General features: G+C 33.8%; 1 protein-coding gene across 1 annotated transcript in view; it reads right to left on the bottom strand.

Moving 5' to 3' along the window:
- TENM2 (teneurin transmembrane protein 2) overlaps positions 1 to 15,388 on the bottom strand; it is an 834,696-nt gene that overhangs the window by 243,121 nt on the left and 576,187 nt on the right. The window contains 1 exon segment of the mRNA XM_032208490.1: positions 4,934 to 5,191. Coding sequence (XP_032064381.1) covers positions 4,934 to 5,191 — 258 coding nt within the window.

Here is a 15,388-nt window from a genome sequence, read left to right as displayed (position 1 = left end):
CCACATATAACACAATTAGTGTTACTGCTTTAACTTCTAAAAATAAAGAAGTGTCTTGACACTTCTCTCAAAGCCATGATCTTCCCATTCTGGATCGATTGGCCTTGCTTAAGTGTGGATTATTTTAGCGATCCACTCTTCTTTTTCTCCTGTAGTTTACTAAGGGCCAAGTGGGAAGGAACCTGAAGGCTGCCTTTTCTGAATAGGCTAGAATCCAGAACTACTTTCCATTATCTCATATGAAAACATTTTAATAGATGAACTGGACATGTTAATAAAGGGAGATTAAAAAAAAAATCAGACAGTTTTTGTCAGATAAGTGGTTTTGGTTAACAGTTGTGTGTTACTTCCCAGGGGAAAAAATCAATTACTTTAAAAATATAGAAGTTGTTAAGATGTTCCCTTTCAAGTGCCTCTTGTAATACCGAATGTGCTCTGCTTCATTAGAAAATGAATCTCATGCAGCACTCAGATACTGTGACTCTGGCAGCAGCTAAAGAAGTGACAGGATATATAATCATATCTGGGAACAGCTATGATGCGATTGTAAGAGTGGGAGTGTATCAAGGTATTTCTTGCTTTTTAGAAAATTATGGGAAGTATTATGCAGCAGGTTTACATTAATTTAGAAGTGAGAGTTCACACAAATGTCTCTGCAAACTATATTTATACATTAAGAGGAAGGTGAATGTTTTTTTTAAAAAAATATAAACCTCTCCATTTTCTGTCAAAAAGTGGATAATGTATTCCTTCGATTCTGTACATAAATTAAGTCTGTTAGATCAGCATCTCATATCTACAAGATCTTTACCATTTCCTTCTCTCCCCCAAACCTCCCCCCCCCCGATATATTTCACATGATGGAAGGCAACAAAATACGTAGCCCCAGCACTCTAAAATTCATCAGTATGAGTCTCAACATATCAATTTGAAAGAGCGACCTTAACTATATGCCAAGCTTTTAGTTTCCCTTGAAAATAATACTTCTATTGTTTCCAAAGGAAACTCTAAGTACCCAAAATTGCCATGCTTTTAACATAGTGACATGTTGATGGCCTGATGCTTTTTCAAGCTCAAAGTCTGACTGACAGGAGTCAGAGTGGTTTAGAGGAACAGTAGAAGCATAGCATTTTATATTTTGCAAGAATTATTATAGCAACAAAAATGACAAGGTGACTTTCTAATTCTGTAAGTTTGCAAAGGAAAGAACTGAAAGCAAATTGAACCAGCAAGTGCTTTCTCTGCTACAACTAAGCAGCAGAAAGAATCTGGAGTATGCATTGATTCTAACCGTTGAAAGTGTAATTCTGCATTTATACCAGTCAGAACACACACACACACACACCACTATTTTCTGAGTATCTCAATTGTATACAGGCCAACTACCAATCATAAAACTTTTAGGTTTAGGGAATTTTGAAAAATTATACCTGGTGCTGACAAGGTTTTGACACAAGATGCTGATGGTTGCAGAACACAGTGCAACAACATGAATAACCTCATATGAGGTTAGCAAAATTGACAAAACTATTCCTAGTTACAAACTCCAGAAAGAGTGATTTTGACCGAATCAATACTTTTGCTTGCTCAGGGCATATGTTCAACAGTTCCTAATTCAAAGTTATTGCAAATGGAAAGTGTTACACCGCTGTGAAATCATAATGTACTATGAATTATACTTGTAAAACAATATTTTTTCCTGAAGAAATGGTGCTTTCATATTTTTAAATCTTCCTTTTTACTACTCCTGTAACTACTTTTTGATCTTGTGTTCTTGCACTTAATTTTCTCCAATATTCAAAACCAGTTCATTACTATTATTTCCAGATAATGCTTTTTAATGCTTCTGAAATAGGTACAAGATTTAATATCTATTTCACAGATACAAGATGTTGCATAAAGTCAACTTTTCCAGCCTCACTACCATCAAGTAAAGTGATTCCCTAGAAGGTGCTCATAAGCGAGTACACATGCACTATTTGTACATAGCAGCACATACTTTGAAAAAAAAAAAGCCATATACATTATAGACCTGACAAAAACATTTGTAGGAACCCTTTGTGGAGTATGATGGTGTGAATGGAATATCCTATCTCAAAGTAATGGAGCAGCCACACTCTCTGGAAGACTGAGAATATGAGGCTTTGCTTTTTCAGGTACCCGTGGGAAGGTAGAGCCACTTCATTGACTGTCCCAACAGGCATTTTTTCTCTGTCCACAACTGAAAAAAGCCTTCAAAGCAGCTGCCTTAATATTCTCAATAATTGCAGCTGTTTCAAAATTTTGAAGAAGTATATTTTGCCTTTTCAAATGCTTTGCACAACCAATTTGTATTTTTATAATTTCTATTTTATATTTTAACCATGATAAGAATATAAACATGATGGAAGTTGTTGATTATTTCATTTTGAGCAAAACAAATTGAGAGGGTTAGTTTCTTACTGCTGGCAAAAATGCTATCTTCAAAACTTGCTGTGTGATTTAAAATCACATTACAAATACTGAAGTTCAAGGATTTTAGGTTTATTTATCTCCAGGTATATTTCACTATGCAATTCAATCATGAAGAAATCCTTATCCAAAGAATAGAAGACTGCAGCCATCCATAGTAGATCTATAGCTGAACTACAACTACCTGTGCACCTCACAATGACTATGGCTGGAAAAGGAGGGAGTTGTAGTTCAGCAGCTTGTGGTGGTTCACAGATTTTCCCTCCTTGCCTTATAAGAGAACTTTGAATTTTCTTTGTTTTAAAATATTTGCATGCCTATTCATCTTAAAACAACTCTGAGTGGTTTTCAACAATAAAACTAAAACTATAAAAACGTATAAAAACCCCAAAATCTGTAACCTTGACCAACCTCCCAACAAACCTCTGCACCATTCTACCTCAGTGCCTTAATTCTTAGCTTTTCTTACTGAGGGCCAATTAAAATATTAGCATACCATCTGCAACTTGATAAAAACACATCCATGTGATGGTACATTTCACTTTTGGGACTAATATTTGTAAACTCACTCAGCTCTTTAGTAGATGTTGCTCTAAATCAGTGTAAATGTTCTATGTCAAGGGGTTCCTAACATTGATCAATCTGACTGGTATGGTTCATAATATAATTACTTCTAAGTCTGAATACTGAACATAGACGTATTTCAGTATCTTCCAGAAGAGGGCAGAAAATATCTTTCAATTATTTCCTTTTTACAAAGTTATAAATGAGGCATATAGACAATTTAAATTAGAATTTATCAAATATGTTTAAAAGCAAAAGTGAAGGAAAAATGCTATCTGTATGCTAATCACAACAAAATTGAATAGAATTTAACTTCATTCTTTATTCCTTCTGTTTCAGATTTCTGACAGGAAATTCAGATAAAATTATCTAGAATACCAACCACCTCGAATTGGGGCACTATCCACATTAAAATGGTTTTTATCTCTGAACTTTGCTCTTTAATAGCTATTCACATAAATACCCATAGACATCAAATTGAGTTTTTTATTTGTATCAGACAAATAAGAGAACATTGAAATACTATAAAAAATTTACTCAGAATGGGTCTAGTCATATTTATTAGGAATAAATTGACAGTTCTAGCATAAAGGTACAAAACAAAATCCAAGGGAGATGTGATGGTGCTATTCCCAATTTTCTATTAAAAATACTACTATGCACTTTGAATTATCTTTCTTTAGTTCCCTCACATATATTTTCACCCCAATAGAGTTATTTTGGTGGTTTCTTTCCACTTTTCTCAATAATTGTATCAGAAACAAAACGTATTGGTATTGGTATGTTTGCACCTCACTGGTATGTGGAAGAGTGTTTTTACTATGTAATCAAATGATGATTTGAACAAAGGAAGCAATAGAACGTGCAGATTTATGGCTCTCATTACAATTATGGAGGAAGTATACCAAAATGCCTTGCTATTGTATAGTTATCAGCTGAGAAATTTTAAAGGAAAGATCAGTATTAGAATCAGACAGTAGTACAGTTGACAAGGTGATTCAGAAACAAACAATGCAGTCTTACAACGTAAGAGTAAAAAAGTAAAAGAAGAAAGTAATATATGTGCTATATGTAACCTGAATTTATATTGTACAGATAATAAAATATGGAGTATAATAGGATGAAAAATAGAATGTATAGTATAATATGATTCAGGAACAACATGAGAGATGTAATATAACATAGTATTCAACTTGCAATGTATACGAGGTTATTTTAAATATTCACAGAGCCTTACTATGCTATTACTTTTTCAGTCACTTTATAATATATAGAAGAGATAGAATTTAGGTTGAGAGGACTTCAGAGATTAGTTATGAATAACTAATTAAATCATGAACATTCAAAGTTTATAATTACATTTATCATTTTGATTCCATCTTCCTTTTTTTTCCAGAAATCATATAGTATTACCTCCTCAAATGTTATCATTTCAACAACAACAACAATGGCAAGACAAATTTCGAAGGGAGTTAATCTGAGGGATAGTGAACATTTGCTTCTAGTCTTCTAGTTAATTTCCACAGCTGAGTATTGGCTTGGACTTAGATTTTTTTTTTGTACTAAACCAATTCCCTAACCATTATACATTACATAGGACTGAATCTTAAAATGGCTAGCAATGAGCTCCACTACTACAAGAACCATTGTCTGATTAATCAGAAAAGTATAGGTAAATTTCCTTTTGCCATGAATATAATTTAGCTAAATGGAACAAAATTAGGGCATTGTCTCTTAAGCGGCATATTTCTATTATTTCATTTTAAAAATCCAGTCCTTGTCCTCTCAGTATAAAGTGCACGTGATTTTAGAAATAGCACTGTTGATTACTATTTTGGTTTTATATGAGTAAAAGCACAGTGGACAAACATGAATTATTCAACAGATCATGTGTGATTTCTTGAAAGAAGTGACTTACCTATGAAATAGGCCAACAGTATAGCAAGCAAGATTGCAGCAGCGATAGCTGATAAAGCAGCACACTTCCAGCTACAGTATTTAGAGGGCTTTTTCAGCTTGAATGCATTTCTGGAGAAAGTATTTCTAGGTAACAGTCGGGGAGGTGGTGTGTAAACTGTTCCTGAGGTCAATGGGTATCCAGGGGAAGAACTACTGAAGAGAGGAGTTGTTCCAGATGATGTCTTGAACAAAAAATGCCTTAAAGGAAGATAAATATATCACAGTTAACAGATGTAACACATCCAAATAATTCAGCTATTTGGAAATAGAAAGTAAACTAATAACACACATGACAAGGAAAGCAAGCTTCTGTTTGCTCAACATTTAATTTTAATTGTAGAATTATGAGCTGACAATACTTCTTCATACATCTTGCTCAGGCAAAACAAACAAACCATATTATCATCAGTTATGATTAAACCATAATGGATGCTTCCAGGATCACATTATCATAAAAGAAATATGTGATCTAATGATTTAGCATTATGTGAAAACCAAGCCAATGATCTGAACAAATTAACAAAAAACAAGTTGCTTGAAAGTGATTTGAATCCAATTTAAGAGTCTTTATTAATGATTAACCTTAGTAATAATAATACTTCAAATGCCAGCTCATATAGCAAAGTCATGACTTTAAACACACTCAGGCCTTCAACCCTTACATTTCCCAAGGAAAAGGACAGTAACATAAATATCAACTGAAAAACAACTAATGTACTGTATATGCTTGCGAGATTCACACGTGCAACAAATGGTAATGTAAAAGTTCCTCTTTGTCACATGGGACAATGCTAAGCCTGGTTGTTTTTTAAATACAATTCAGGGTATTAGAAGCTAAATCTACCATCTTTAATTATACCAATAAGACTAATGGAAGCCTTATAAACCTTAATACAAAACAAGTTCAGACTCTGGAAAATCAGTAATGTCTTATTAATGGTGCATCCAACCAGGAAACCATAGAATTTTGCACTATTTTCAGGACAGCATGGTTCAGATCCAACAAATTATGTACAGAACATTAGAGAAATTAAAACGTAATGCTATAAAAACTTAAATTATAATTCAAAGGTGAGAAGACTTTGCTGCATAATGAAAATCTGTTACCAATGTAATAGGAATAGTGATGATGAGGATGTGGATTACAATGATGATGTTGTGATTGTGATGGTGTGGGGTATGTGTGATTGATGTTTTCAATTTTTTTAAAGTAAAGTTAGACATACATTGTCAGCTATTCCCAATCGTAGCAAGTGGAAAAGTTTTGCACCAAAACTTCCCAGAAACCCTTAAAAAAAACCCACCTCAGAACAGACATGTTGCTATAATAGAAGATTGATTTACTCATTCTTCTCAATAGTTTATACAAAATAATGAAACTAAAACATAATATTAAAATAATAATTTTATTCTGCCTCTATGTGACATCAAAATGATGAAAATATTTTGTGATGTCACAACAAAAGCTCTCCCCTTTTGTATCTGTGTACAATGTGGCACAGTAATTCTATGGCTTATATCTCTCAGCAAAACACAAGTCACTTCAAAGAGAACCAATGTATAACTATTTGTGTGTGTGGGGGGGGAACCACCATAAAAATGATGAGGTTTTTCTGTCCTTATCACCACAGCATAATTCCTAATATTGGCTCTTGGTCATGTTTTGTTGAATTCAATCTTGTTCCTCCAAAGATACTCTAAGCCTCTCTTCTGGTAGTTCATATCCCAAAGTTCCTCAACCAACCAAAGAACACTATAGAATCAATGCACAATGAGAGTCTTCAGATGAATTTCTGCTTCAAACTCCTTAATAAACACCTATTCCATGCAGTGTCCAAGGTCTGTCTACCCATCCTTGGGGGAAAAAAACCTCCAAGATCCTTTTCAACCCCATAGGTTCCATAAATTCTTTAGGGCAGACCATCCTACCTCCTTGGGCATGCAACAAAACTAGAAGTTACAAAATGATCAGAGAACGGATGGTGATATCATCCAATATTTTTCAAACTGGACTTCCTATTGACTTTTTTTTTCTTTTGGTTTGCAAGAGGGGACTTCCCAATGGCATTGAAAAATATTATGCTTGCTCATATCTGAAAAAGCCATGACAAGATGCAGTGGTGATCGGCCACCTCCAGTCCCACTTTGTTGATGGGAGAGATCAGACTGAAGTTGAACCCTAATATGTTAGAGCTGCAATATTTACTATTTATTTTTATTGCTTCTTATCTTTGGCTTGTGTTTTTATTTTTTGTAAACTGAGCATTGAACTATACAATAAATTTTAGTATAATTTTAATATATGATTTTTAGAGGGTTTTTTTTTTAAAAATAGCAAGATATGTAAAGCAAGCAACAGCATATACCACAATTTTCTCTGATTAAATATAAAAACAACCATGACGAAGTTCTACAGTAATGTTCAACAACTGAATTTCAGAAGCAAGGAATCTGTAAACAGAACAAAAAACTGAAGAGCGCAGTTCTTGTATAGTTACAAATAAAAGCCAAAAGAGACAAAGGTACTACTAAATGTGAGTTCATTGAAAATTATTTTTTTTAAAAAAATGTAAATGCATGTGGCTGTCCATTTGCTATAGCTCTTCTTTAAAGAGAACAGCTTGACAGTGTTGAATTCAACAAGACCTTATGTTTGCTGAAATGTGGTGTTAATTGTTGACTCCCTGTGAAAGCAGGAGCCAGTCATACAAATTGTACTTTTCTATTTTTCTAGCATTTTCTTCTCTCTAAATCGTGTTTAGTTTTCTAGTAAGCTACTATTTGATATTACAAACCCACTGTATTGTTTTTTTCAGCCCTACATCATATTTTCAATTTCAGATTAATTTCATTCACCTTTGGTGCCAAAAACAGCTGAAATAAATATAGGAAAACCAACTGATTCTTAACTTAGATAAGGTTACTTCTGATCATTCAAAGGGAACACTATTCTGGGTATAAATGTAATATACCTAAATAAATATTTTGTTTTGAATTAACTTGCAGTTCTCTATGTACCGTGCAATAAATCGGGAATTTTCACAACATGTGAGAAGGAACCAATTTCTAAACAGCCAGACCACACAGAATTGCTTCACTTGTTCTAAAACAGAAGTCAAGGACCCAATCAAGAAGAAAGAGAAAGAAAAAAATTGCTATGCTTAATTGCCACAGATACACATACACATTTTTTCTAGTCTTGAACACATTGGAGCTCCTACAACTATATTTTCCTATAAACAAAGACAAACTCCAATAGGAGATTACTCTGTAGGATTGCCCAATATTAGGATGCTATATACCATAAAAATGATTCAGAAAGTGTCAATAATTGAGCTTTTTTAACAAACAGGAGAGAGATGCTGTGTTCACACAATGCCTGAATGATTTTCAAGGTGTGCACAGCTTTCTTAAACTCCACAATCACTTTCGCACAAATGGACCCAGTGTTATTCAGGAACTTACAAAATTGTTTAAACAGGCAATTGTTGATTAAAAATACATATAAGCAGTAACAGGTTTTTCTTAAATGAGCAAAAACATATTGCTTCTCCTTAATCTTTTAATTTTCAGAAGTACTAGAAACTTCCCAAAGAGCTAGAAAATAGCTCTTTCTTTTTTATATTTAAGAAATCTGGGAATTATGGCCTATTGGATCAGGGATCCCTTGCATTTAGGCTTCCATGGATGTTTTATCCATAAGCATCTGTCCATAGATGCACATAGACCAATTTCCAGTCTTTTCTGGGCTGCAGCATAATCTGTATTCAAGTGGTTTAGTAGCTAAAATATCATTAGGCAGAGAAACAATCATTCGGATTAAACACAAAAAATATTAAAATAATAACACAAGATATGACTCAGGAACATTTTGAAGCTTTTCACAAACAACTGCCTTTTTAACAAGACATTAACAATTCTCCAACGGTTAAATTGCAGTTACCTATTCTCTAAAGACATACCTTTCTTTCTAATCAATGCCAGTTTTCAGTCAAACTATCTTTGTGTATTTAACTATGTTAAATACCAAAATAGTTGCTCATTGGCATCTTGGATTTCTTAACATGGACACAGTTGGACACATAAGCACCATGTTTGAAATGCCTGACAAGAAAAATGGCATGTTACTCTTTAAAGCAGGTGTCAGCCTTTAGGGACACTGTTCTATAAAAGCATTAAGCTGAACCTAAAGCAACCATGTGCACAGAGAAAAGATTTTAAAGCAGGTGAAGATGCAATACAACTTCTGCTGTAGCATCATATAATTAAGGAACAGTAGTACTTTTTAGAGCCCTACTTTATTTTCTGTAGCAATGCTGTATGTGTTTTTTTACAAGCAGGGAAAAGCTGATACTTGCACTCCTAAATAAGATGCCTTCTAGATCTTCAGGGGATTTGTCTTCACCTGGTCAATCAGAGGTTAGGATAGTGTATTGCCATAAGAGACATACATTGTCACATAGCAAGGTTTTGAAAAACAGCAAAGGAAGGAACTCCCATTTTCCATCAAATTGCTTGTACAGTTTGATTCCTGTATACCTGGATGACACATAAGTGAAGAAAAAAAATTTTTAGGCTTCACCTACATATATGGACTATTGTGCCATATTAACCATTTCTAGAAGCCATGACCTCCTAATCTAGCTTCAATTACATCCTCAAGCCCACTGCTGAGACAGATGCATTGGCCTGGAAATAGTGTTTTTCTGCTGTCACATTAATGGTTAGAATCTTTGGATGTTAAGATGTTAGAATCGCCTTCGGATGTTAGCAATCATCAGGATTCTAATTGGTTCAGCATTTACAGAGTTTTGCATATCTATTTCAACTTTAATTCAACACTTCACTCCAAATAATTCAGAGGAGCTTCTTACTTTAAAAAAGACAGGAGCCATTAAAAAATAAAGATTGCTCAGGAGGCAAATTTACTATAACAAACAAAAGATGCTACAGGAGCCAAACCACTAACCTCCCCTAAGGCCTTGAAAGGTGCTATGCCAAGTGAGATGGGAGACACACTGAAAGGTGATTCCAGAGAAGCTCTAAGCAGGTCCTCCTATGAAACACCAAGGAGGTCCTGCAAAGCTTGGGGTTTGGTAATGGAAATAAATATAGTCTCGGAGCTGTCAAAACAAACCCATACACCATAGAAATGTCACCTGGCTAGAGCAGAAGCACGGTAGTAGATAAAAGGGAGGAAGTATTTAATGGAAGGGTTTCCCTGCATGTGTTTTCCCAGCTTTCAAGAGAAACTGCAGCCTGGAGGCAAGTGGATTTGAGGGAGGAAGGATGCACTAAGAAGAGAAAGGAAGGGGCAACTGGCAATTACTATTTATTGTTTTAGTAGCATTTGACAGCAATAATGTTATTTGTATTGATCCTTATTTGACATACTGTCTCTTTCCACTTCTTTTTTTGTAGTATCATTTGTTCCATCTGCCCTACCTATGATTGAAGATTAGTACAAAGTTTGGTGATTGTGTGTATTAGTTGTACTATTGTTAGCACATTAATCTGCTTTGTGTAATTTTATTGTATTTTATAGCTACCTTTTACTTTTATTAATAATTATCGGTTTATGTATGTTTAGAGAAGTGTTCCTGGCCTAAAGGTTTTGATTTGATTTTATCCTTAGGGAACTGATATCAACCATCTGGAGAGAGATGTCAGGAAAGAGACTGTTCAAACTTTTAATCCCATCCCACTATATATTCCTAGACTTTTTATGGTTGATTTTCCTGCTTGTAGGTAGCCCTGGGTAAGAGGCAAAAGGCAGCAATCCTTATCACTCCCCTGAAAATAATCTATATTTCATTACACACACACACACACACACACACACACACACACTATCTCTATCTATCTATCTATCTATCTATCTATCTATCTATCTATCTATCTATCTATCTATCTCTATCTATCTCTACCTATCTATCTATCTATCTCTATCTATCTATCATCTATCTATCTATCTATCTATCTATCTATCTATCTATCTATCTCTATCTATCTATCTATCTATCTATCTATCTATCTATCTATTAATGGGCATAAGATTGAAAAAACAAAACATAACTTTCATGAGAATAAGTATTGAATTATCAAGCCAATGTAAATGCTGAATAATAGAACAGTTCTCCACACTGTGGAGATTATAGAACACAAATATCATTAGACAGCTCCTTTGTACTAAGTTGAAGGTCATAGCCTGAAGAATACATTTTTCAATACACTATCAGATTTCTTCCAGGTTTATGTCACTTTGATAACCACTATAATATACAGTACATATTTATTAACATGATCAATAATATTAATCATATGCTGCCTTTCAGCGGCAGCTTGATTTTGCTATGTTTTTGGCTGGGAACACAAAAAGCATCTGAAGTTAATTAATGAGTTCTTACAAACTCTCCTGAGAAAAGAGCTGCAACTCAATCTTGTTTGCACCCCCAAGAGGACATGTCTTTCTTCACTCTATATCGAGCAAACATACAGGCAAGAGAAGAAGGCAAGCAATTCAATCTTTAAAATATTTGCAGAGTCCGAGTCCCTATCCCTATATGCAAAACCCAAGCTAAGGCAAGCTAATTCAGAAATCAAACATCTTCCATTTTCCAGAAAGTGATGTCCTCAGTAAGCAGGTGGTATTTTTAAAGCAATGGTACAAAAATTCTATCAGATTTTAAAAAAAAAAAACTATTTTAAATAAGCTGGCAAGTCAATGGGTTTAATATTTGACTAAACAAAAAATAAATAAAAATGCAATCTTCAATAGTTAAGTATGGTTAAAAAAACCTGTATTTTAAAATCATTTACTTTTTCTAAAATCACAAAAAGTATATTTTAATCTTATTGGTAATTATGAAAATATTTATAAAATTATAACATTACTTTTTATTTATAAAAATGTAAAAGTGAATTATTATGTATAGATTTTAGCATGAAATTTGAAGATCATTAAAGACACCAACTTTTAAAAAAATAGTTGCTCTATTTGTAAAGTAACATGTGTTAAGGAGGCAACTGGCCAATCCTTTAATTTTTATTAGGATCAAGGCTTCTTGGAGCACTTCACAGTATTGAACTACTGCCACATTACAGGTTATTCAATAATCTTTGATTTGTCAATTGACCAATGTGTCAAATAAGCCTTAAGCTATTTTAGCTTGAATATATTCTGCGTAGAACTTTTTTTCCCCCAGTCAGGGCTTAGCTAGGTGATATATCAAACAAGAGCAGATGTTGATTACAAAAAATAAGCACACTATTCCAAGTGAGTTGAGGGAAAAGTTGCAAATGTGGCAGCTGGATATTCCCTCTTCCTACATTAGAAATTATTTTTTCTCTATATATTTCTGAAAGATATGTTATTAAATATGAAAATTGGCAACATATCTTTTAAGTTGATGGGCACACATATTTTTAAGTACCTTAGTCATAGATTCATAAATTGCCTGAAGATATTTCAGAGCTCTGTTCTCATTTCTTTTTTAATTGCTTCCCCCACCATTTAGAGCCGCATATAAACACACTTTAATTTTTTTTTAAAAAAAGAGTGGCAGAGAAGCATCAGATAATGCTTACTATATAACACTCCTAAAGCCTTCCTAGGTTTTACAGATAGGTGGTCTTAAAACTAGCAGCAAAACATGGCAGGCAGGACTTATTGTAGTTATTGAAGTAGACTTTAAGGCAGATAGAACTTGTCTTCTTTTTTATAAGAAAAAGAAGTACAAAAACAAGTAGTTCCCTTAGAACAGATGTGTGGTTTTTATGGTTCTTTTAAAATCTTACTGAACCAGAAATACAAATCTCTTAATATTGCATATAGTTTTGGGTAATATAGTGCCCTGCTGGATCAGCCAAATACCTTATCTGGTCCAGCATTCTGGGTATTAAAATGGTCAAAGAGATACATTCAATTTGTCACACGGGGAAAAGGAAAATGTTTATGTGGTAGCCCAGAATATAAAGACACTGTTCGTCGTGCTTTTTCCTTTCTGCTGTTCATCTGAGACCAGTTAGTAAAGAGAAAAGTTATTAATACTGCTACATAGCATAGCCCTTATAGCAAGAGGATATGCTCTCTTTTGAGCATTCCTTAAAGACTTTCTTGTATGGTATCAATGCAAAAGCCTTTAAGGCATCTGTTTTCATTCTTGAAAAGGAAGGTTACTCTATTCTATCATCTATGTTTCACACTGGCAAATATAAAGCAGAAGTGGAAAAAGTAATTAAACTGATTGTCCGCACTATTTTTTTAAACCTTTTCTTCAGCTTTATTGTATATTTAGCAGTGTGAAACATAGAATGATAGAATAAGGTAACCACATGAGAAGGAACAAGAAAGAGAAAAAATTGATGAAAATGAGGCTAGAGAAAGAGATAATTGGATAAGAAAGGGGGAGAAAGTGAGAAGATCCCTAGTATCACTAGTTCTTCAAGGCTATAAAGTCTAGTCTTCAAGGAATCATCAACACTTTTCCTTCCTTCCTTCCTTCCTTCCTTCCTTCCTTCCTTCCTTCCTTCCTTCCCATTCTTAGCAAATGTGCATCCTCACCTGTGCATTATTAAATGCATATTGATAATTATAGAATTTTCACTTTCCTTCCCAATGATCTAAAGCACGGTTTTCAAAGTCGACTGCATCACGTGACATATCACAACATTTTTTTTCTCTTTGTGGAGCTGGGGTGGCCGTGGCCTGCATGTGGCACATTTGGCCCGTGAGCTGCCAGTTTGACATCCCTGATCTAACGCATGAAATTAATGTATTTAAAATGCTTGTACTCCACCTACTTTAATAACTCTCCCCCCCATTTTTAACAGCAAGCACCCATTGCATTAAAACAATTCATCATTTGCTGATCAATCACTACCAGCTCATACTGCATTAAAGTACATGTGAAGCTTATATATTGCTTTGCCAGAAATATGCTTAACTTTTAACATGCTTGTATTTAATTGCATCTGCCACACTCATATCCATTCATGAAGCTTGTAGACATCGGTTTTAATTTCTTAGCACCCTTTTTTTACACTGTTATCATGAACATTTTCATTTCAACAACATTCACCACTGTAGTACTTACTCTCAGTTCCAGAGCTCCTATAATTGTACATTGGTCCCTGAGGGGATATTTGAAAGAACTTTATAATTTGAAAATTGTGTATATTTCAAAGCTTTGTTTCATGTTTTTCAGACGTTTATTAATGTACAATAGAGTCTATCCTCATATCCTATGGCTTCTGAATTTGTCAGGGACTTTATAATTTGCTTTATCAAACACTCTTGAAAGTACAGCTGTATACTGAAAAATGAGAATTAATGTTCAGTATGTTCTTGCGGGAAGCAATATACCCACCCTACTGTAGAGGATTTTTTTTTTAAAAAAACTAGGTTTTTGGATTTGTAGGCACATTTCAAATTTGCACATACAAGGACTCTTATACAATAGTTGCCATGGGAATTGCCTATTAACAAAATGATTGTAACAGTGGCCATGTTGAGTCAAACATTTTCATTTACCTGAAGACAAATTGGTGAGGTATTTTTCTGCTTCCGTCTCTGGTCGCCTATAATGTTTCTAAAGTCCTTTGCTTACCTTTCCATTGTTCTGGACAAATGCTAGCATATTTCTAAACAAGAACTAGGTGATAGCGACACATTTTTCATTTCTTAAGAATGCCTAAGGGTCTGATATGTTATGCAGCATGCTTGCAATTTAAAATACAGTGGGAGAAGACGACCTGATAAACACCAAATGATGTATCTGGACATTGCTATGTTCAGGCATTATACTGTCTAAACATCCATATAAATTATATTGCTATCATTTATAACATAACCTTTTTAAAAGGCTATAAAATTATCCTAAATTGGCCCATAAAGTTATCATCTTATCAACATTATACATTTTATTTATTACGTTGTTTATAGTACTTTATATCTTAACAGGATTTCTGTAATTTACTTTATGTTTATAAAGAGTGACTCAGTCATGTATTCTGCTAATTCTCCTTGTATGTGATATTGTGTGGGCAATATAACATTCCTTGGTAAAGACAAGACCTAAGGATCTGCCAATGGCCTGAAATTAATTGCATTAAGTAACAAATATTTTAAAATACACAAATCACTTCTGGCTGGCAAATGAAGGGAACATATTCTTGAACCACTCAAGAATAGCACTAATTTATCTTGCTATTTAAACTTCTTTTCTTTCTATCCAGAATAAAGAATTGCTAATTACAGTAATGCAGACTTAATTTATACTAATATAAATAACACCACACAGACTTGAGAATTGGCATTGTGCAATTTCTGACAATACTATTTCAAAGAAAATATATAATAGCTTTTTGGGCTGCCCTAATTTATAAGCCATTATGCCTTTGATTGGCATTTTGA

Source organism: Thamnophis elegans, chromosome 2 (genome assembly GCF_009769535.1).
Source record: "Thamnophis elegans isolate rThaEle1 chromosome 2, rThaEle1.pri, whole genome shotgun sequence".
NCBI classification, from domain to species: domain Eukaryota; kingdom Metazoa; phylum Chordata; class Lepidosauria; order Squamata; family Colubridae; genus Thamnophis; species Thamnophis elegans.
The sequence above is the reverse complement of the archived record's forward strand: the minus strand, read 5'-3'. Positions and strand labels throughout refer to the sequence as shown.